We start from the raw sequence: 24,175 nt of genomic DNA, 5'->3' as shown, positions 1-24,175 counted from the left end.
CACCATACACACCGCAGGAGAATCCGACAGAAAGAGCGAACCGCAACATCAAGAGGATGATAGCACAGTTTTCAGGGAATGAGCAGAGAACAGGGGACGAGCTGATACCGGAGATAACACTCGCATTAAACACAAGCGTATGCGAATCGACAGGGTATAGTCCAGCATATGTAGTACAAGGCAGAGAACCAAGGATTCCCAATAGCCTTTACGACGAGCACACATTCGGTTCAGGTGAGAGAGCAGCTAATCCAGCGGAGAAATCGATGAAGATGAGGGAGATATTCGAGATGGTACGACGGAAGCAAGAGCGAACATCAGCAGAGCAAGCAAAGCATTATAATTTAAGAAGAAGGCAATGGTGACCGGCTATAGGCGACCTAGTGCTGGTAAAGGAGCATCAGCTGTCAAAAGCGGTGGATAACTTTGCAGCCAAACTAGCGCCCAGGTACAATGGACCCCACCGGGTAACGATCTTTGTATCATCAGTGATCGTAGAGCTAGACAAAGTTTTCAGAGGAAGGAGGAGGACAGCCCACTTAAGTGAGCTGAAAGCATACCACGCAACCGACGCCGCCGACAACAATGAATCCAGAAAGCAAAGGCATGAACAGAAGAGCGCTAGTGAAGATCAAATCTTGTCAACATCGTCCAATCGAACAACAAACAATATCTCCGAGGTACAACAACAGAGAGAGAACAGCGAGGTAGCCATCTGTGGTACGCTCGCACGAGTCAGCGAAGAGACCGAGAGACAAAATGAGGAGGACCAAAGTATAAGCCAACAACTGATAGCATACAGAGACGCTCAAGTGCAAAACAATACGGAGAATCAGTTACGAACATTTCCAGAAAATCAGGTACAGGTCGCTCGAGGAACCCAAGTACAGATCGCCAGAGGACCGATACCTGGAGCAAGATTACACCCAGGAAGACAGTTTGCTATAGCAGCCCTAATTGAACACACACCCAGAGACAACTCCGGAATAACGGATTATTACGTGAGATTCTACTGCAACTCGAATCAAATCGGTAGTAACGTACACGCCCAACCGCAACAGTATCAAATCATACACGAAGAAATTTCATTTCAAGAAGTACCCGAACTTCGGATCAACCACTGAAGCGCGGTAAACTCTAACCACAATTACATAATCACATAAATATACCCTGTAACTAGGCTCATGATATACCACATTTTTTTTAAATCCACCATATACGGTGAGAAAACCCTAAGGAAAATCCACCAGTTTCTTATTTACAGTATAGACTGGAGTCACACACCGCCGATGGGAAGGGAAGCAAAACGCCAACAACGAACAACGACAGCGAAGTATTAAGCTGTATGGCCAGCGAGGTCAACGGCAGCCTCAACAAACACAACGACGACAGCGAAATATTAAGCCGTATGGACAGTAAGGTCAACGGCAGCCTCAACGACAACAACAACCATGACGACAGCGACGACGAAGGCAGTATGAGCGAACACTTCTTCCGAGTACGGATCACACGCACCGGCACGATGACCGTAAGCTTCGCTGCGGTAGGTGAGGGGGGAGTGTGAGGACCCCAAAACCGAGGGTTTTGTACCCTCACAACATATACCTATTTTTCATTTTTCTTACATACATGTTATACAAGAATTGAATTTAACTCTGAATTTAACATTTATACATTTTTATGACATGAATTATACCTTTATGAATTACACGTCAAAACAAATACATGCGGTCGCATATTGAATTATTATTTACTAAATTGAAGGATAAACCAGACTTGCGCACTGTTGCACGCAAGCACAATATTTACATTTTTCGCCCACATAAGTTTCAAATATAGGTCACCCTAACATACACTAAAACATTTGGAAGGAAAATGGAAATGCACAAAAACATAAAATTATGCCGGTCAACCAACCCTTTGCGCATCCAATGCACTCAGCCACAAATACAACATACATAATAATTTGGATAAACAAAGATCAGCAGTAAAAGTCGCCAAACTAAGCGCTGCTACTAATTGGGACTTTTCTCTACATACTTACGACACACCAACGCACGCGCTAAGCAAAAGCCGAAAGCATCAAACGAGGCCAACGCACCATCAAAACCAAGTGACAGCGAACATACGCATAAACACAAATGATCGAATTCGATAGGTAAAGCAAAGACTGGAAAACACGGCAGGCATACAACAAGCGTACGTACGAGATTTGGCACATTGTTCGCTATGTATATTAGGGCTCCCTAAAATTGGGATATGAAATGCCGGGATAGCGAATCGCCATACATGATCGAAAATATGCATATATATATATATACCGATGTACCACCATATGTATGATAATGGAAAGAGGGAAAACGCATGTTAGCATGTAAGCGTATGTATGTACCAATAGAATACAGCGAAAGTAGCGTTAACTAGAATTCGATTTTTGCATTTCCAACTTTTATAATTGTTATTGTAAAATTACTGACTGCCTGCGTGCATTCCTACATAATTTTATAACTGAGGAATTATTACAATGAATTGTTTTTAGGAAATAACTGTCCACCGGCGTACAAAATCGTATATAAGGGCGACAAATTAACTTGTAAGATGAGAAGCTAGGAGATAGGCATACGAGTCAGTGGGCTTCTACCACTGACCAACACGACCTGAAGGTTTCTACTTCATTTCGTGAATTATTTTATATTCAGTAGGAGGTTTCTACTCCAACTGACGGAGAGCTAGCAGAGGGGTTCTACCTCAGCTACTCTTATTTAGACAGGGACAAAGAATAGGAGTAGCTCTTAAGGATATCGATCCCTTTTTAAATAAACTTTATAACGTTTTCAGAACTCCTTTGTCTATTTATTTTCATCGGAATAGGTTCCCCCACCAAATATAGGAACTCTGGACGGACTGGGCATACCTCAGCAGGAATTAGTCCGTCACAATCTATAGACGTTTACTTTATATGGACTGCTAAGGGTCAAACTGTCTCCGCGTTTCGGTACACCCTGTGCTGTACCTAGTTATTTAACCAAAATAGTTATGGTTAGATTGGTATCCTATGCATTATCTAAGCGAGGATAAGCATTTTTTTTACGCGCAAACGTAAACGTATACGCGTGTAAAAAGAAAAAAACGGTTATTAATATTGTTTGTAATGCTGTGCTTATCAATCTTGTGTTCAACTAGTTTTGAGTATTTTTCCCAATTGCCTGAGTCTGTGTTGAATTTTGGAGCAATGAATGCTCCCGTGTCGATATTCCAAGAGAGAAATGGAAGTAAGCACGCTGATGCTAGTGCTATGTCAACATGCGTGAATGTGGAACGTGTTGAGAAATAGGTAGGTGATTTGTCATTACATACAATGAGATTTGACTGCTGATAAAAGGTTTCTATTATTTTTCCCCGTTTGTCTGTTTTGATAGACCCTCATATGGTGCTATTAGCGTTAAAGTCGCCAAGAAAACTAATTGGGTGAGTTGCGTTATCGCAGATTATATTTAGATCATTAGTTGTAAAATTTGTTTGAGGAGGAATGTATATTGATTTTATGGTTGTTGTTGTTGTTGTAGCAGTGTTTCGCCCCACATAACAGCCGCGACCGATCACAAATTGTCATCAATATCCTCTAACGGGAGTCCAAGGAAACTTGCGGTTTCAACAGGGGTGGACCATTATGAAAGGGGTGTTAGAGGCGTTTGTTCCACATTACAATTAAAGAGATGGTTGGTGTCATGTGGGGACACATTGCAAGCGGGGCATACATTTCGTATGTCGGGGTTGATTCTGGATAGGTAAGAGTTTAACCTGTTACAGTATCCAGAACGAAGTTGAGCAAGAGTAACACGCATTTCCCTGGGGAGCATACGATCCTCTTCCACAGGTTTCGGGTACTTTTCTTTGAGTACTGGATTCGCCGGCAATTCCTGACATAAAGGTCCGACGCCTGTTTGTGGAGTTCACCAAGGACATGCTTGTGTTTTTTTGCTTCATACGGCTGGGTTTTCAGATGCCGTATTTCCTCAAAATGCTTACGGAGATGACTCCTTAAGCCCCTAGGTGGTGTTGGCTCATCAATCAGATATCTGTTTGGATGCCCAGGTTTCTGGGTATTCAACAGGAACTGTTTGGTTAGCATCTCATTTCTCTCCCTGATGGAGAGTATTCTCGCCTCATTATGTAGATGGTGTTCTGGGGACATAAGAAGACAGCCCGTGGAGATTCTGAGAGCAGTATTTTGGCAGGCCTGTAGCTTCTTCCAGCGGGTAATTTTTAGGCTTGGCGACCATATGGGTGACGCGTAGCACGTAAACGGCTGGCCAATTGCTTTGTATGTAGTAATGAGCGTTTCTTTATCTTTTCCCCAGGTACTGCCACCAAGGGATTTGAGGATTTTATTACGGCTCTGGATTTTCGAACAATTGCGGCTGCGTGATCACCAAAATCTAGATCATGATCAAACGTCACACCCAAGATTTTGGGGTGTAGGACAGTCGGTAGTGTAGTGCCATCGCCGTGGATGTTCAAAATGGTCGACATTTGGGACGTCCATGTTGTAAATAAGGTCGGGGAAGATTTAGTCGGTGATAATGCCAGGTTTCGCGAGGAAAAAAAAACTGAAGAGATCAGGGAGGTAGCCGTTTATTCTGTTGCAGACCTCATCGATCTGTGGCCCTGGGCCTGTGGCCGGTATTGTGCAGTCATCGGCGTATGAAACGATAGTGACTCCTTCTGGTGGTGAATGTAGCTTAGATATATAGAAATTAAACAAAAGTGGGGATAGGACACCCCCCTGTGGCACCCCTTGTTTAATACTTCTTGGTTTCGATGTTTCGTTTCTAAATTGCACCGATGCCTGTAAACCACACAGATAATTTGCGGTCCACCTTTTAAGACATAGGGGAAGAGTAGACCCTTCCAGGTCTTGCAGTAACGTGCCATGATTGACCGTATCAAAAGCTTTTGATAGGTCTAGCGCTACGTGTACTGTTCTATGGTGGGGGTTTTGATTTAAACCGCAATTTATCTGGGTACTGATGGCATTTAGCGCGGTGGTAGTGCTATGGAGTTTTCTGAAGCCATGCTGATGACAGGCTAGCTGCAAATTTGCTTGGAAGTAGGGGAGCAAAATTGCTTCAAGCGTCTTTGCTACTGGCGATAGGAGAGATATCGGACGATACGACTCTCTTATGTTAGCTGGTTTCCCAGGCTTTAGTAGCGGGACCACCTTGGCCATTTACCATTTTTCGGGTATGACAAAGGCGGAAAGAGACAGGTTGAAGACATGTGCTAAGTATTTGAAACCCTCTTTCCCTAGGCTTTTAAGCATCGGCATGGCTATGCCGTCTGGGCCCACTACTTTGGATGGTTGAGCGTGACCAATGGCATCTTAAACCTCTCTGGCGGCGATGGTAATTGGTGACGCGCTGAATTTATGTTTATGTGCGTGTCTGTTGGCCCTCCGACTATCTTTGTCGACCGTAGAATGCATTACATATTGACGGCAGAAAGCGCTCGCACATTTTTTCGAATCCGACAGCACTTTATCGCCGAAGGCGATGGAAACTTTGCCATTGTGCTTAGACGGATTCGATAGGGACTTTACGGTGAACCAAAGTTTACCCACACCGGCAGAGAGGTTACAACCTCTTAGGTGCTCCTCCCATTACGCCTGCTTATGTTCATCCACAACCAATCTGATGCGTTGGTTTATATCCCTTATTTGGGGGTCGCCTGGGTCGAGCTGTCGACGGTAAGTGAGGCCGAATTTCGTGAATTCTCCCGGCGAGAATGAAACGTGCCGAGGCGGATTCAATGACCTTGCGGAAAGCACGCTCCCCTTGGCGGGCATCAGTCGGGATAGGGAGGGCAGCAAAGAGGTTGTCTGCAAAAGATTTGTATTCGTCCTACTTTCCTTTTTTAAAGTTTATGAAAGTGCGTTTTTCTGTAACGATGAAGTCGGCGGTACGCTCGAACGAAATAAGTATAGGTAGGTGGTCGGATACCAATGTTACCATCGCCGGGGGCAGGGGCTGAAGCTCAGCATTGCTACCGACTCTACTACGAAGATAGTAGTAATGAGTGGTAGCAGCTGTTTGAGTTGTTGGGGCCGCGGGGCGCGAGCAGCAGCGGGTACTAGTTGTGGCTTGCTGAGCAGCAGGGCTGCTGGAAGGTAGTGGGGGGCTAAGGCGTAGACTACGGGACGCCCTTGGACGTGAACAGCAAGGAGCCACAAAAGATTTATAAAAGTTACGTGGATGTCGGGTTTTGGGATCAAGCCCAGAACAACCTGTCCGATGCAACCATCCCTTACACGAGACACACTGAACAGAGTATGACCGTCCTAAAAAGATTCTTTTCCGGCAGATGCAGCAAAACCATTTCTCAGGACCGGGGTCAGGAGACGGGCCCGGATTGGATTCGATACCTTCCCGGAGCGAGAGAATATGGAGCAGTCCCGCTGCAAGGAGCTGCTGGGAGGATGACAATTTGTGGGAGGGACGCAACAAATTAAATGGGGTTACACTGAAATGACAATTCTTGGTCGGGAAAAATCCCGAGTCGCTCCGGTACATAGAACCGACTGCCTTGGGAAGCGTTGATATGATTTTATGGTGATTTTCGTTTGTGCACAAAGTGTAACACCGACAGCGCAAAGGTTGGTGGAAAGAGTGAAACGAGTGTGTTCTATTGAATTTTTGATAAATATTGCTGTTCCAAAGGTGGATGGTGTGTTAAAGGTGATACGCGTGTAGTTTTTAAGTTTATTGGGATCAAATTTTAGGTGTGTTTCTTGTAGGGCTATTGCATCAGGGCATTTCTGATAAATTAATTGTTGAAGCTCATACAGGTTGTTATGGTAACAGTTTATATTCCACTGGAGAATACTTAGGACCATAAAAATTAAAAGGCGATAAAACTGTCAAAATATTGACCTTTAGAGTGATATATACTTATACATGTATCGGAAAGAGACAATAGTTTAAAAGTTTTCATCAAAGTCAGAAATTTCATTTATTTGAGAGGAGGTTGGATTTATGAAGTTAGTTGTGTTTTGAAGAGTAGTGTTGTTGTCGTGAATGTTTTTAGTTGAAAAGTTAAATGTGAATTGGGGGTCAGTGATGTTAGATATTGCGTTTTCTGGAGGTCTACATAGTTATACATTTTTTTTTTGTTGGTGATATGATGTGCAGTTAATTGGGCTTGCTTTTGTGGAGGAGCATTTTATTGCTATGTTTTTCGGTTTCGTTTTGAGTTTTATATTTGTTATGCTCAGCTGAGCAGAGCTCACAGAGTATATTAACTTTGTTCGCATAACTATAATCCGTAACGGCATAAACTAATCGAGATAGATATAGACTTCTATATATCAAAATGATCTGGGCGAAAAAAGAAATTCATTTAGCCAAGTCCGTCCGTCCGCCAGTAAACACGATAACTTTAGTGAGTTTTGAGGTATCGTTAGGGGCGCTAATCTCAGACCGCTATTTAAAATAAACGAAATCGGATTACAACCACGCCCACTTTTTCGATATTGAAAATTTGCACCAAAGCTTCTGATTCCCACCGAGAAAACACTGCTTTACTTTAAAAATAGCCACTCACAGGGTTACCGACCATCTACAAGAAACAACTGCTTGTCAACAATAGAGCGAATCGCTTATAAGATCCAAGAGATTGCTCTGAATCAAACAACTCGTCGAAAATTGGTTCCATACCGACTACCATGGTTCTTTCAAAAAACTTACATCATAACAATCCTTCTGAATCTCTCGAAGCATCGGATGGGAATTCCACTACACAGACGGATCCAAAACCACATCAGCTACAGGGTACGCTATTGTGAACCATAACTATAATACCATACAACTTTCATTACTCAGTCCAGACAGTTCAATTTTCACTGCTGAAGCCGAAGCTATACTCTATGCTGTAAAGTGGTTCAAAAGCCAAAAAGGCAGGCACGTGGTATGCTCCGACTCACGATCCTGCATAAAAGCTGTGATGAACATATCGCACCATAATGATTCCATTTGTGAAATAAGAGATATACTCATCCGCTTCCCGCAAAAAATTAAAATTATGTGGATCCCTGGGCATGCCGGGAATCATGGTAATATTATGGCCGACGAGGCTGCAAAATTTAGCACCACTAAAACTTAAATCCACACAGCTTAGATGAGATATCCTACGAACCATTAACGCGGCACTATGTACCTACAAACGGCAGATTTTGGGCAATTACCAGCATCTATACAAGAATATTAACCCTAATGGAAAAGCAGCCATATACCGACGCAATATTCCCAAAAGATACCTTCAAAAATACAGTCGAATACGCTTGGATCATACACTGCTCACCCATTCCCACATATTTTCCCGAACATCACCACCGATATGCAACCTCTGCGACCAAGCAGAATTAACTGTACAACATCTAATATTCGATTGCGATACAATCACTAAAATTAGTAATAACTACAACAAAACCATGGCAGAACTACTAACAATTACATCTGAAGAATATAGCCGTGTTTTTTTTTACAAGCGTATACGTTTACGTTTGCGCGTAAAAGAAAACGCTTATCGTAGTGCTTACGAGACCCATCTAGCGGCAGTGGTTAAATAACTAGCAACAGAGCAGGGTGTACCTAAAATCGGAGACACGAACCTCCGGTGGCCATAATGTATAACATATAGCTGAATCAGTTGCGATAAATTGTAGACAAGCACCATTTTAAGAGGTGATATATAGAATTAGTGTAGGGGTGAAACATAGACACATATTTCAGTTACATCTGAGTATAATGCTTATTAAAATTTAGTAGTACTAATTTTATGTACAGCAATTTCAGAGGTGTGTATAAAGTTTCACGCTTAGCAGTCCATTGAAAGTTTAAGCGTACACTTCTATAGATGTAAAAAAAAAACATAGCTAATATTAAAATATTTACAAAAATACTGAGAACTTGTCAACTATATTTTCATATCTGACTTTTTTAACTGCAGGCTGAAAACCTTAGTCGTTAGTGCCTAGCTTTAATTTTATTGTATAATTTATTGTGAAAATAAATAAATAATAATATCTAATAATAATAAATTCTGGTAACAATATGGGCACATTCCGTCTATGTGAGGTCTTATTTACCAGCCAGTTTAACTCAACCTAACCTAATGTAATGCCCCTATTGCCGTTTACAACTCAACTTAGTTGGGTTGTAATTAAAACCACTCAACTTTAAGACTACTCAACTCCTGCTTGGTATTACGAATTACAACTTATTTCAGTTGAAGTTGAATTGAGTTGCCAACTTCAGAAAGTAATGATTTGACGGATAACTGAACAGCTGATCAATTTGTGGCGGAAATTTAAGCATTTTTTTGATTTTGCAAAACGAATATTATATAAAATCTATTTCATAATGGCGAAAATATTGGTGATTGACATGTTGCGGATACGGAAAACATTCGCGTGATCATTCCTATCCCTTGGAACTACCAAGCACCAAATAAGAAAATGTTTAAGTGACAAATGATGAGCTTCTAGTGACGTTATTTTGTAGATTTGAAAGGAAGCATTTTGCTCATTACTAAACAAAATTAAGGACCATTTCCGCATACGCGTTCGTATTTTAAAATTATGCGCCACACTCCGATTCCTTGCTGACGGCAGCTATCTCTAAAACAGGATTCCCAGGAGTAGTGATTAGTATCAATGGGACTCACGTTCGCATAATTTCACCTATTTTGGCTGCATCCGAACTGCGGCCGGCCTCGTCCAATTTCGGAATGTCGCTCCATAAAGTCTAAAAGTTATTCAATGTGATCCTTCGTTTAAACGTTGTTTTTTCTATAAATGTGTAAAAAATTCTTGATTATTGTTTTATTAAAAAAAGTTTAACCACCGGCTTTAAATTTTTTGTTTTTTTGGTAACGTTTTATGAGCCCGGGCACCACCTAACTCTTATCAAAGGTGGTATCAAAAGACGCGTGTCGATCTCCGTTTTTAGGATTCGAAAGCGGAAATTAAAAATTTTATATCGGTAGAAAAATATTTCAGAAACCCACAAAATGGCCCGAGAGGGTCCGAAATATGAGGCCCGTTCCACAGAACATCTTTCTGAGTTGGCGGCCTTTGGCCACGATTGGTAAAATTAACCCTGGGTGGGTCCAACGTCCTTTTGCATTAGTATGTACAAAAAATCTGGCAAAATACAACATCCACATGAAATTAGATTTTATTAGACATTTATTAGAAATTAAATTTTTAATTTTTGTTTTCGAATTCTTAAATCGGAGGTCGAAACGTGTCTTTGTCTTGTAAAACGTTACATTTTTTCAAAAGAACTGCAAAATTGTATGATACAACTGCTAGTAATCACTTGTAAGATTTTGACGTCTTTGACAACTACACTCACACAAGGTTGTAAACGGTAATGCCACAAAAAGTTGTTAGACTAGACAACTCAACCGACATTTTTTTTGACAGGTTGAGTTGTAATCTGTTATACCAAATTGCGAAATTTCAACCCAACCAGAGTTGAGTTGTAAACGGTAATAGGGGCATAATCAATATCCCACAATTTACAAAAAATTAGTTACGTTACTTTGTTCGTCAGCATAACCCGATAAATCGAAAGCATTTTTTTAGGTGCACAGGTTTTTTATAATTTACAACTTGAGCCGTTTATTTTGAAAGTGGCATAAATCATTTCCAACTCGTGGTCTTAAATGCATTGTTATTTTTGAACGAATGCATATATAGATGGTTCTACAATTATAAAATAATAATAAGTATTGCATCTTTTGGATATTGGACTCTAACAAACTGGAGGCGAGGAGAGATAGAAACAAATTATCACTGAACCAAAACGACATGAAATGACTTATGCCACTTTCAAAATAAACGGCCCACTTTACTTTTCTCAATTTTTTTTTATATTTCTTTTTAGGCAGTATTGTATACAAAATTGATAGTAGAGTTTACTCCTTTCAGAGCCGTAATTTTTTCCACTAGGCTGTGAGATATACATGACATAGAAAGACAAGCCACTATCAACTAGACATCTGATCCTTTCTAGACGCAGCATTTTTTACAGTATATGTATTAATATGTGCATATGTTTGTGCGTTATATTTACCCCATCCTTTTTATCACGATTAAATGCACCATGCAGATACTCTAAGGATACATCGTCATTTTCATTTAACCACTGCATAACGAATGGTTCAAACCAAGCAGGATATTCAGGAACAGCTCCCTTATACGGCGATACCTCTTTAACATAATTACTATAGAGCCATTTTACACGAAAATGTAAATTCATATATGCGGACGATTTGCAGAGTCGATGCTGTTCATGCTCTTCTAACGCGTACTTCATGTCGACTGCGAAGAGACTCCACATAGTTGCTGCTGACAGCTTCAAAAAATTAAATACTATTGGTTAGATATATGTACATTAGGGTGGGTCGATTTGTATGGACGAAAGTTAACCGATATCGCGCCATCGATTTTTCGATAGGATTTGGGCTCAAGAAAAAAAGTTCCACTACGCATACCCAAAAAAATAAATTTCAAGCCTGCGAAATTTCATTTTTTTTACTTTTTTCCACTTTGATTTTTAAGTTTTTTTTCGTGACCTACTAAAAAAAATGTTCATATGTATACCCTTTTCGACCCAACAATGTCCGTTAAAATCGTTGGCGATAACAGTTTTTTGACAAAACTATTTAGCTGACATTTTTGGGTCGGACAGGGTATACATGAAAACTTTACAATCAAATGAAACTTTTTTTAGTAGGTCATGAAGAAACCCTTAAAAATGAAAGTCGAAAAAAAAGTCAAAAAAATGAAATTTCGCAGGCTCGAAAATTATTTTTTTGGGTATGCGTAGTGGAACTTTTTTTCTGAGCCCAAATCCTATCGAAAAATCGATGGCCCGATATCGGTTAATAAATCGACCCACTCTAATGTACATATATAAAAATATCTAAGTATATAGCGTAATTATACACTAATTAGAAGGTACTAAAAGATCGGTTTCAGTCCTAGTTTAATTATCCGTTTGAACAAGCTCTGACCACTTTTACAGTCTTATTTGTATATTGTTTACCAAACTCCAATATGTAGTCTTAAATGAAATAAAGACGACACTTAACTACTACAAATAAATGCTTGATTCTTGATTAGTGAGGATGATTGCTGGTCGAATAGGCGAGATTGGCAAAAAAATCAGCAAATCTACTGGCAAAAAAATCGGCTAAAAGCGGCAAAATAAAATTCTTGATGGCATTAAAATATTGTACTCAATAAAAATATAGCTAAAAAGCACGGTGTCACCAAAAATATATGCCCAAATTTCCGTAGAGCTAGAGTCTTGAAACTTTGATGAAAGTGCAATATTTTGCGATTGAGATTCAGTTAGCTTACTGATAACCTTGACGCTGTAGCCTTATCAATAGCTTTAAACCATATGTCAAAATGCAATATTAAGGATAATAAATTAGTATAGATACTGTCAAGATATTTAGATCTCCTTGAAAAAAAGGAGGGCAAATCGAATGAATTTACGTTGAACCCTTTCAATTCTTGCAGAGTATGAGGTGTAAAAGGGATTCCATATGATAGAGGCGTACTCTAATTTGGATCGCACTAAAGAATTATGCAATATATTCCTAGTGTATGGGTCCTTAAAATCCTTAGCATAACGCCATAAAAAAGCTAAGTTAGCATAAGCTTTTGGTATAAGATAGTTAACATGGGTAACGAAAGTGAAGGAAGAGTTGAAAATGAAACCAAGATCACGAGATTCTTTGACCGATGCAAGATATGTATTAGCGATAGAGTATGTTGATGAAAGTGCACTAGTAGATCTAGAAAACGTGATATGCCAACATTTAATACTGTCAAGTCACAGATGATTATTAAGAGCCCACACATTAAGAGCATCGAAATCTCTCTGCAGGAGCAATGCATCTGATGCAGAGGTGATACGCCTAAACAGTTTTAAATCATCAGCATAAAGTAAATAATTTGAATGCTTTAAATATAAGCCGACGCCATTAATGGAAATAACAAATAAGATTGGACCGAGAATACTACCTTGTGGCATTCCAGAGGTTGCGATCGATTTCCAGTATCTGAGGTAAAACTGGAAACCTTACACTTAATTTCAGGGGAGATATTATGACTCTCAATTCGAGAGATCTTCCTTTTAAGGTTTGGAAAAAAGAAAAAAATATATATATGTATATGATATTGTACCTAATTTAGGGCAATTCTGCTTATTTGCAACCTTTTGCTAACGTTCGAATCACTAAACTGTTGAATAAATTACTCCAATATTCAATAATGCAAAATGGTCTTTATTAGACGTCTTTATTCGCGTGCTTAAATCAAACTGATTACTGCTTACTCAGCTTTAACTCCTTTTATAATCTGTGATGTCTCGTTCGCATACTTCTAGGCGTTTCTATTTCTAGAATTTACTACTCGTTTATCAGCTATAAATTTCTCATCTATAACTACAGATTCACGATTATTATAGCTTCCCGCATAGCTATATGCACGTGTATATGTGAGTGATACTTCCACAGATGATTGCCTACTTTTGGGAGTATCTGAGATATATGCATGTGATTGGGCGTTTCTCTCCGCTGCTTGTATGGATATATGTATAGACATAACGATTGATTTGTTGATGTGCATACAAATCACTGCTTAGTATAGGCATAGAGATAATAGTATCCCTTAGCGTTGCAAATATTCGTCACACTGTCCTTCACGTAAGTCTGATCGTCCCGATCACACAAATATCTCGATCTAAATGCTGGCAGCCTTTCCAAATGAACCACTTTGGGTCGTGGTTTGCCAATGGTTTGTATGCGGTACACTACATCGTTGATCCGTTTTACAACTTTATATGGGCCTTCCCAATTACACTGAAATTTCGGGGACAAACCTTTTTTTCGTTGTGGGTTGTATAACAGCACCAAATCTCCTTCCTGGAAACCTTCCGAATTAATTGCTTTATCGTATCTGGCTTTCATCTTGTCACTCATCATCTTTGCTCGTTGCCTTGCAAGATCGTGTATCTCTCTCAGCTCTTCTTCCAAGACACCAGTGGATTTCTTGACATTTCTCTCCGCATCGGCATCTATCCCAAACTTCAAATCAGCTGACAGGCGAAGGTCATTGCCAAAAATTACCTTTGCGGGAGTTTGGCCTGTTGTCTCATGCACTGCCGATCGGTAAGCCATTAAGAATAATGATATGCGCCTCCAAGGTTCTATTGAAACGTTCAACCATACCATCGGCTGAGGATGCAATGCAGTTGTCCGTGTTTTTGGAATGCCCAATGATTTACACATTTCCTGGAACACAGTTGAACCGAATTCCAGCATTGGTCAGAATGTAACTCTATTGGTACACTATACCTTGCAACCCAATTGTATATAAACACTTCTGCTACTGTTTCCGCTTCTTGATTTGGGATTGGGTATACCTTTGGCCATTTGCTGAAATAATCCATAACTACCAGTAGATATTTATTTCCGCAGTTGCTAGTAGGAAATGGACCTGCGACATCCATAGCGATCCTTTCAAATGGCGCACCTGAGTTATATTGCTCCAACTGGCCATGACTTCGGGTTTTGGGCCCTTTCGCTCTGCTGCAAACCTCGCAGTTCACAAACCACTCAGTGACCAACTGACGGCAACCAACCCAATAGAATCTCTGTTTAATCTTCTCGAGCGTCTTCGTGATTCCAAGATGACCTCCGCTTAGACCATTATGCAGCTCATTGAGCACGTCAGGAATCCTCTTTCTGGGAACAACTATCAGTTTCTTCTTGCTTTGACCATCCTCACTCTCCCATACTCGATGCAAGCAACCGGATGTCAATTCTAAACTGTTCCACTGTGCCCAATATGACTTCGCAAAGGGTCTCTCTGCTGACATATCCTCTCTATTTGGTCTTTCGTTTCGTTCGAGCCCTTGCATAACATGTGACAGATCAGTATCCTCTAGCTGACACTTCCTTAGTTGTTCCTTGTCCCATTCATCCGTACATGACTATATCATTAGCCGGACATCTATAATGTGTTCTTTAGCCTCGGCCTATGAAGAGTGCTTGCATTCCCAAATACCATGTACTTCGTGACATTGCATCAGCAATTCCATGGATACTACCTTTACGATTCTCAATGGAAAAGTCATAGCTTTGTAGTCTCTCGATCCACCTTGCCAATTGTCCTTCCGGATTACGGAACTGCAGAAGCCATTTGCTGCGTGATCTGTCCTGACGCGGAATCGCTGGCCGTAGAAGTATTTGTGAAAATGTTTAAGCACTCTACCAATGCCAACATCTCTCTCCGTGTAACGCATTAGTTCCTCTCTGGTTTTCCAAGCGAAGGGATGTAATATGCAACTACATTCTCCTGTCCATCAACCAGTTGTGATAAAACGCCTCCTATAGCATATCCGCTCGCATCTGTATCTGGAATAAATGTTGCTCCTGGAAGCGGATATGCCAACATTGGGGCAGTGCACAAACGCACCTTCTATTTTGGGAAGCCACTTCTTGCTCCTTCTTCCATTCAAAAGCTTTATTTTTTCTTGTAAGCTCATGGAGGCTATGGGCTACGCTGGAAAAGTTTGGTACAAATCGGTGGTAATATGTGCACATCCCAAGGAAACTTCTTAATTCATGCAAATTCTGTGGTCTTGGCCAATCATTTACTGCCTCTATCTTTTCATTCGCTGTACAGATGCCTTCTATCGTTACCTTGTGACCCAAATAATTTACTTCCTTTTTAAACAGCGAACACTTCTTGGGACTTAGTTTCAGACCAGCGCCAGCTATTCTCCGGAAAACTTCCTCCAAGTTCTTAAGATGTTCATCAAAGTTCTTGCCCAATACGATGATGTCGTCCAGGTACACCAAGCATGTTTTCCAATGTAGTCCTTTCAATACCTGATACATGAGTCTCTCAAAAGTAATTGGTGCATTACATAGTCCAAACGGCATTACTGTAAACTGCCGAAAACCATCTCCGACGCTGAAGCCTGTTTTCTCTTTGTCTTCCTCCTTCACCTCCACTTGCCAGTAGCAAATTTTCAAGTCCAGTGTGGGAAACCATTTCGTACCAGAGAGCGAGTCCAGAGTGTCCTCAATTTTTGGCAATGGGCAGCTATCCTTTTTCGTAACGTCATTCAACTTCCGGTAGTGCACGGGAAACCTCATTTTTCCATCCTTCTTCTTTACAAGTAATACCGGTGAGCTCCATGGACTAGCTGATGTTTCGATGACTCCGCTGTCGCTCATTTCTTGCATGATTTCACTCACAACTTCACGCTTCGCCAGTGGAATACTACGTTCTTGACGGATCGGCCTCGCATCTCCAGTGTCAATTTGATGTTTCACAAAGTTGGTGCTGCCTGGTTTGGAACCATCCTGGTCAAATATGTTCGCGTACTTTAGGAGCAGTTGTTTTGCCTTACCCTGATAGGCTTCCTCTAGCCACATGCCGTGATGTCATTTGAAAGACCAGTATTACTAGTTCCTGGAGCTGTTCACAGTTAATAACTACTTCAGCCTCTTGGCATCTTCCCAAAATAGCTGCTTTGGTCAGTTTGAGTGGTGACTTGAACTCATTGAGCACTCTTACCGGAATACGTCCATCTTGTTTTGTCATAGCCAGGGTTTTTCCTACAAGTACGTTCGGTGTTGATCTGTTTGCTGCCTCGACAACCCACAATTTGTTTGTCCCACAATCTCCATCAACCTTTGCCCAGATGATTGCTTCTGATTTTGCTGGTATTTGCTGAGTTTCTTCCACCGGCACTCGTTTACTGCTGTAGCCTTTCTCGTAGCCGAAATTAAGTGGCACATTCATGTCCTTATATCGCATCGTATTGCTTTGCATGTCGATCTTGATGCCTTGGTCGATTAAGAAGTCTACTCCAATTATGATTTCATCAACAATCTCTGCAACTATAAAATTGTGTAGTACCATGACGTTCCAAATTGCTACTTCACATTCTACTTCTCCAATTACCTGGGTGTCCTCTCCCGGTGCTGTACGTAATCGTGCTCCAAGCATCGGTCTCATCTTCTTATTGACTAAATCTGATCGAGTGATGGAATGAGATGCACCCGTATCTACAGTCAGTAAACGTTCCTTTCCATCCACATGTCCTCCGACAGTAAGATTGCTTGATCTTCTTCAATTTTTGTTGTCTCCTCGCCATCAAGATGAAAGACATACTCTTCCACGTTAATGCCTTCTAATTCCATTGTCTCTCGTAGTCGTGCCTGAAGTTCGAGTTTATTGCCGGTTGTATTCAATCCACGGCTCTCCAACTCCTCCTTCAGTTGCTGAATCTTCAATTCACTCCACTTTGACATGTCCAAGTTGTATTTGAAGTATTCGGAATGTATTCAACAATTCCTCTTCTAACACCAATTGTAACGAATTTAGGGCAATTCTGCTTATTTGCTACCTTCTGCTAAACTGTTGAATAAATAACTCCAATATTCAATAATGCAAAATTGTCTTTATTAGACTAGATTCACAATAACACTTCTACTTCTCAACAGATAGCGTGCTTAAATCAAACTCCTTTACCTCCTTTTATACTCTGTGATTTCCTCGTTCGCATACTTCTAGGCGTTTCTATTTCCAGAATTTACTACTCGTTTACCAGCTATAAATTTCTCAGCTATAACTACAGATGCACGATTATTATAGCTTCTCGCATAGCCATATGCGCGTGTATATGTGAGTGATTCTTCCACAGATGATTGCCTACTTTTGGGAGTATCTCAGATATATGCATGTATTTGCGCGTTTCTCTCCGCTGCTTGTATGGACATATGTATAGACATAATGATTGATTTGTTGATGTGCATACAAGTCACTACTTAGTATTGGTTTAGAGATGATAGTATCCCTTAGCGTTGCTAATATTCGTCACAATATGATAGCTTTCGAGTCGCATTTACTTTCGAATCGAGTTACAGAATAAGGCTCCAAGTCACCGAAACAATGCAATAAAAGCACTAGGTGGCGGACGCGTCGAGATAAATAACTTCCCAGTGAGATAGAGACTCGAAATTTAATATTAAGTTCAAAGGTCGATAACAGTCTAACACATATGACTAAAGGGCTAGGTAGGGGTCGAACGGATCTAGAAAATTTGAAAAACTTAACGAATCAATGTCTTGGTGGGCTAAAATTAAGCTACAAACTAAATATCTCATGCTTTCCACTAAGCAAAGAAATTAATACTTCAAAAGTAGTTCAGAGCCCGACAACAACGCATTAAGGGGGAAAGCTACAATAACAAGTAAGGAAGGCTAAGTTACATACTCAGCTGAGAGCTTTGGAGACAAAATAAGAGAAAATCACCATTTAGCAAAATTAACCTAGGGTAACCCTGGAATGTGTTTGTATGACATGTGTTTCAAATGAAAGGTGTTAATGATTATTTAAAACGTAGTGGGCCTTAGTTCTATAGGTGGACGCCTTTTCGACATATCGAAATAAGGGGGGCCAGGGGTGACTCTATAATGTGTTTGTACGATATGGGTATCAAATTAAAAGTTTTAATGAGGGTTTTAAAAGGGAGTAGCCCTTAGTTGTATATGTGAAGGCGTTTTCGAGATATCGAACGAAATGTGGACCAGGGTGACCCAGAACATCGTCTGTCGGGTACCGCTAATTTATTTATATATGTCATACCACGAACAGTATTCCTGCCAAGATTCTAAGGGCTTTTGATTTCGCCCTGCAAATCTTTTTCATTTTCTACTTAATATGGTAGGTGTCACACCCATTTTACAAAGTTTTTTTTCTAAAGTTATATTTTGCGTCAATAATCCAATCCAATTACCATATTTCATCTCTTTTTTCATATTTGGTACAGAATTATGGCATTTTTTTTTTTCATTTTTCGTAATTTTCGATATCGGAAAAGTGGGCGTGATCATAGCCGGATTTCGGCCATTTTTTATACCAAGATAAAGTGAGTTCAGATAAGTACGTGAACTAAGTTTAGTAAAGATACATCGATGTTTTTCACAGAAAACAGTTATCGTCATCGAATCTATGTCCTTACAATATTTCACAAGAATTGGTAATTTTTTGTTCGACTTATGGCATTAAAAGTATTCTAGACGAATTAAATGAAAATGGGCGGAGTTATGCCCTTTTTGAAATTTTCTTTTATCTTTGTATTTTGTTGCACCGTATCATTACTGTAGTCGAATGTTGACATAATTTACTTTTATAAAAAACCAGTAAGGAAGGTTAAGTTCGGGTGTAACCGAACATTACATACTCAGTTGAGAGCTATGGTGGCAACATAAGGGAAAATAACCATGTAGGAAAATGAACCGAGGGTAACCCTGGAATGTGTTTGTATGACATGTGTATTAAATGGAAGGTATTAAAGAGTATTTTAAGATGGAGTGGGCCATAGTTCTATAGGTGGACGCCATTAAGGGATATAGCCATAAAGGTGGATCAGGGTTGACTCTAGAATTTGTTTGTACGATATGGGTATCAAATGAAAGGTGTTAATGAGTATTTTAAAAGGGAGTGATCCTTATTTTCATAGGTGGACGCCGTTTCGTAATATCGCCATAAAGGGGACCAGGGGTGACTCTAGGATGCGTTTGTACACTATGGGTGTCAAACGAAAGGTATTAAAGAGTATTTTAAGAGGGCGTGGGCCTTAGTTCTATATGCGGACGCCTTTTCGAGATATCGCCATAAAGGTGGACAAGGGGTGACTCTAGAATTTGGTTGTATTATATGGGTATCAAATGAAAGGTGTTCATGAGTATTTTAAAAGGGAGTGGGCCTTAGTTCTATAGGTGGACGCCTTTTCGGAATATCGTTATAAAAGTGGACCAGGGTTGACTCTAGAATGCGTTTGTACAAAATGGGTATCAAATGAAAGGTGTTAATAAGTGTTTTAAAAGGGAGTGTGCCTTAGTTCTACGGGTGGACGCCTTTTCGGGATATCGCCACAAACGTGGACCAGGGGTGACTCTGGAATGCGTTTGTACAATATGGGTATCAAATGAAAGGTGTTAATGAGTATTTAAAAAATGCGTGGGCCTTAGTTATATAGGTGGACGCCTTTTCGAGATATCGCCATAAAGGTGGACCAGGGGTGACTCTAGAATACGTTTGTACGATATGGGTTTCAAATGAAAGGTGTTAATGGGTATTTTAAAAGAGCGTGTGCTTTAGTTCTATAGGTGGGCGCCTTTTCGAAATATCGCCATAAAGGTGGACCAGGGGTGACTCTAGAATTTGTTTGTACGATATGGGTATCAAATGAAAGGTGTTAATGAGTATTTTAAAAGGGCGTGGGCCTTAGTTCCATAGGTGGATGCCTTTTCGAGATATCGCCATAAAGGTGTCTATATGTGGACGCCTTTTCGAGATATCGCCATAAACGTGGACCAGGGGTGACTCTAGAATGTGTTTGTACGATATGGGTATCAAATTAAAGGTATTAATGCGGGTTTTAAAAGGGAGTGCCCTTAGTTGTACATGTGAAGGCGTTTTCGAGATATCGACCAAAATGTGGACCAGGGTGATCCAGAACTTCATCTGTCGGATACCACTAATTTATTTATATATGTAATACCACGAACAGTATTCCTTCCACGATTCCAAGGGCTTTTGATTTCGCCCTGCAAAACTTTTTCATTTTATTCTACTTAATATGGTAGGTATCACACCCATTTTACCAAGTTTTTTTCTAAAGTTATATTTTGCGTCAATAGACCAATACAATTACCATGTTTTATCCCTTTTTTCGTATTTGGTATATAATTATGGCATTTTTTCATTTTTCGTAACTTTCGATATCGAAAAAGTGGGCGGGGTCATAGTCGGATTTCGGCCTTTTTTTACACCAATACAAAGTTAGTTCAGATAAGTACGTGAACTGAGTTTAGTAAAGATATATCGATTTTTGCTCAAGTTATCGTCTGAAGGGCCGAGTGGAAAGACAACCGATTTCGCCCTTTTTCACAGAAAACAGTTATCGTCCTAGAATCTAAGCCTCTACCTAATTTCACAAGGATTGGTAAATTTTTGTTCGACTTATGGCATTAAAAGTATCCTAGACAAATTAAATGAAAAAGGTCGGAGCCACGCCCATTTTGAAATTTTCTTTTGTTTTTGTATTTTGTTGCACAATATAATTACTGGAGTTGAATGTTGGCATAATTTACTTATATACTGTAAAGATATTAACTTTTCTTTTAAAATTTGAATTTAAAAAAATTTTTTTAAAAAGTGGGCGTGGTCGTTCTCCGATTTTGCTAATTTTTAGTAAGCAGACATACAGTTATAGGAGTAACGTTCCTGCCAAATTTCATCATGATATCTTCAACGACTGCCAAATAACAGCTTGCAAAACTTCTAAATTACCTTCTTTTAAAAGTGGGCGGTGCCACGCTCATTTTCCAAAATTTTACCATTTTTCTATTCTGCGTCATAAGTTCAACTAACCTACCAAGTTTCATCGCTTAATCCGTATTTGGTAATGAATTATCGCACTTTTTCGATTTTTCGAAATTTTTGTCCTGCTCCTCTTGCTTTTCCCGAAAAATTGGCCGGACAGGACCTACATGTTATGCCGACTCCGAACGGCATCTGCAAGACAGATGAGTTTTCACTGAGACCTTTTCATGGCAGAAATACACCCGGAGCGCTGGCCAAACACTGCCGAGGGGCGACCCCGCTTAGTAAAATGTTCTTCTAATTGAAAAACCTTATTTCTAAAATTTGGATGTTGCTTTGCCCGGGGTGTGAACCCAGGGCATACGGTGTGGTAGGCGGAGTACGCCACCATCACACCACGGTGGCCGCTGTAGATATTAAATTTTTTGTTAAAATTTGACTTCAAAAAATATTTTTTTTAAAAGTGGGCGTGTTCGTCATCCTATTTCGCTAATTTTTATTTAGCACACATATAGTAATAGGAGTAACGTGCCTACCAAATTTCATCATGATATCTTCAACGACTGCCAAATTTCAGCTTGCAAAACTTTTAAATTACCTTCTTTTAAAAGTGGGCGGTTGCACGCCCATTGACCAAAATGTTTCCAATTTTCTATTTTACGTCATAAGGTCAACGCACCTACCAATTTTCATCGCTTTATCCATCTTCGGTAATGAATTATCGCACTTTTTCGGTTTTTCGAAATTTTCGATATCGAAAAAGTGGGCGATCTGAGATGAGCACCCAGAAACCTACATACCAAATTTCATCAAGATACCTCAAAATTTACTCAAGTTATCGTGTTTAGAGACGGACGGACGGAGGACGGACATGGCTAAACGAATTTTTTTTTTCACCCAGATCATTTTGATGTATAGAAGTCTATATCTATCTCGATTAGTTTATGCCGTTACGGATTACCGTTATGCGAACAAAGTTAATATACTCTGTGAGCTCTGCTCAGCTGAGTATAAAAAAGTACGGAAGTCTAAGTCTGGACGAAATCGAATATTATATAACCAGTGCGAGTTCTCATACTTATACTAAGGATACATTTATGGACAAATGTCAAGAATCTTTAATGACATGAAAGCTAAAACATACTACCTCAACATATGCAAATATTGTTTTTATAATCAGCTTTAAAACAGTTACAGTCATAGAAAATTTTCCTTGCCGAATATCGTTAAACTTAGTCGCTTTTTGTTCGACGTTGCTATTAAAATTTTGTTAGGAATTTAATTAAGAGGAATGGACCAGAACAATATATATATATTTTTTTTTTATTTATATTTATATTTTTTTTTTAATTTTCGTACTCTGCACTACCATATCTATATTGGCAATGGCGTCATAAGTATATTGCCAATTGTGTGATGGCTAAAACTTTAAACCACTTTTTTTCTCAGATCTCAATATAATACCAAGATCCACAATTTCACAATATTGCAAAATGATACTGATTTACGACTTGAAAAAGCTTTTAAATTCCTTTTTCTTAATGTGAGCGGTGCAACGTCAAATTTTAATTCAATCTCTCTTTAATATAATTTTGATTCAGAAACAATCCTTAAACCAAATTTTGTTAGGATTGGCCGATTTTTGTTCGATTATATGACAATAGTGGTAATCTAGAGTGATTCCCCAAATAGGGGCCGTTACACGCCCATTTTCATAATATTTTTTATTAGTTTCTTTATATAAGTATCGTTTGATGTTTTTCATTTTCATTTCATTTCCCCCAATTTTTATACAAAATTTGCCAATCTTGCAATCCAATTTTGAGTAACTTCCCGCCGAACCAGAGTCTTGAAACTAGAAACAAACATTGAAACCCGATAACATGAGGGGGAAAAATACTTTGCTAGGTTGCCGAGGGAAATATTTCTTTTGAGTTTTATGGAACTTCCCGATAACTAAGAGACCTTAAACTTTGGACATAGCTTTGGCCTTTATTACGTCGTAATATTTAGGATGAAAAAGTTTTCTAGATGGCACAGGGAACCAAATATTTGAGATATTTAGAAAGTCCATTTTGAAATATAAAAGAGTTTGAAACGCGCTGTGAGGCTTGCGTCTTCCAATATAAAAAAAATTCGAACGCGCTGTGTGGCTTGCGTCTAGAAAATTATTGAGTTTTATTTGAAAATGTTTTCTCTTTTATCCAAAACTAGCGGGACCACGGTGTGTTTCGCTACACCAAAAGAAATATTGGAAAAAGAATAAAATATCATAGAACTTTTTTAATCATAATTTCAATTCTTAATCCAAAACATTTGGATACACTACATTTTTCGTTTTTCCATCTGGGATATGAATAAACAGGCAACGTACAGGTGTCCGCGCGAAAAGCACGGTTCCTCCAAATTCAATCCGCATACTCGAAGCGTTTGTCCTTGCGCCTTGTTGACTGACATAGCAAATGATAGGCGCACTGGAAATTGCAAACGCTTGAATTCAAATGGCATGTCTGTTGGTATCAGTGGGATTCGCGATATAAGCACAATTTCACTTTTCGCTTTGCCGGTCAGTATTGTTGCTTCAATTAAAATCGTCATCAACTTTTTCACATTCAGTCTTGTTCCATTTCACAATTTTGGTGCATTTAAATGCCCTAATAAAATAATTTATGAGCCGAACTTCAAATT

The 24,175-nt window shown here is 39.6% G+C and overlaps 1 protein-coding gene across 6 annotated transcripts in view; it reads right to left on the bottom strand.

Moving 5' to 3' along the window:
• unc-13 overlaps window positions 1–24,175 on the bottom strand; it is a 4,182,017-nt gene that overhangs the window by 1,321,510 nt on the left and 2,836,332 nt on the right. For all 6 annotated transcript variants that reach the window (XM_067757836.1, XM_067757834.1, XM_067757838.1 and 3 more), the window contains one exon: window positions 11,136–11,417. In XM_067757836.1, the coding sequence (XP_067613937.1) occupies window positions 11,136–11,417 (282 nt within the window). The remainder of the gene's footprint in view (window positions 1–11,135; window positions 11,418–24,175) is intronic.

This window comes from Eurosta solidaginis, chromosome X, assembly GCF_040869045.1.
Source record: "Eurosta solidaginis isolate ZX-2024a chromosome X, ASM4086904v1, whole genome shotgun sequence".
NCBI classification, from domain to species: Eukaryota; Metazoa; Arthropoda; class Insecta; order Diptera; family Tephritidae; genus Eurosta; species Eurosta solidaginis.
Note: the sequence above shows the minus strand (reverse complement) of the source record. Positions and strands in the feature narration are given on the sequence as shown.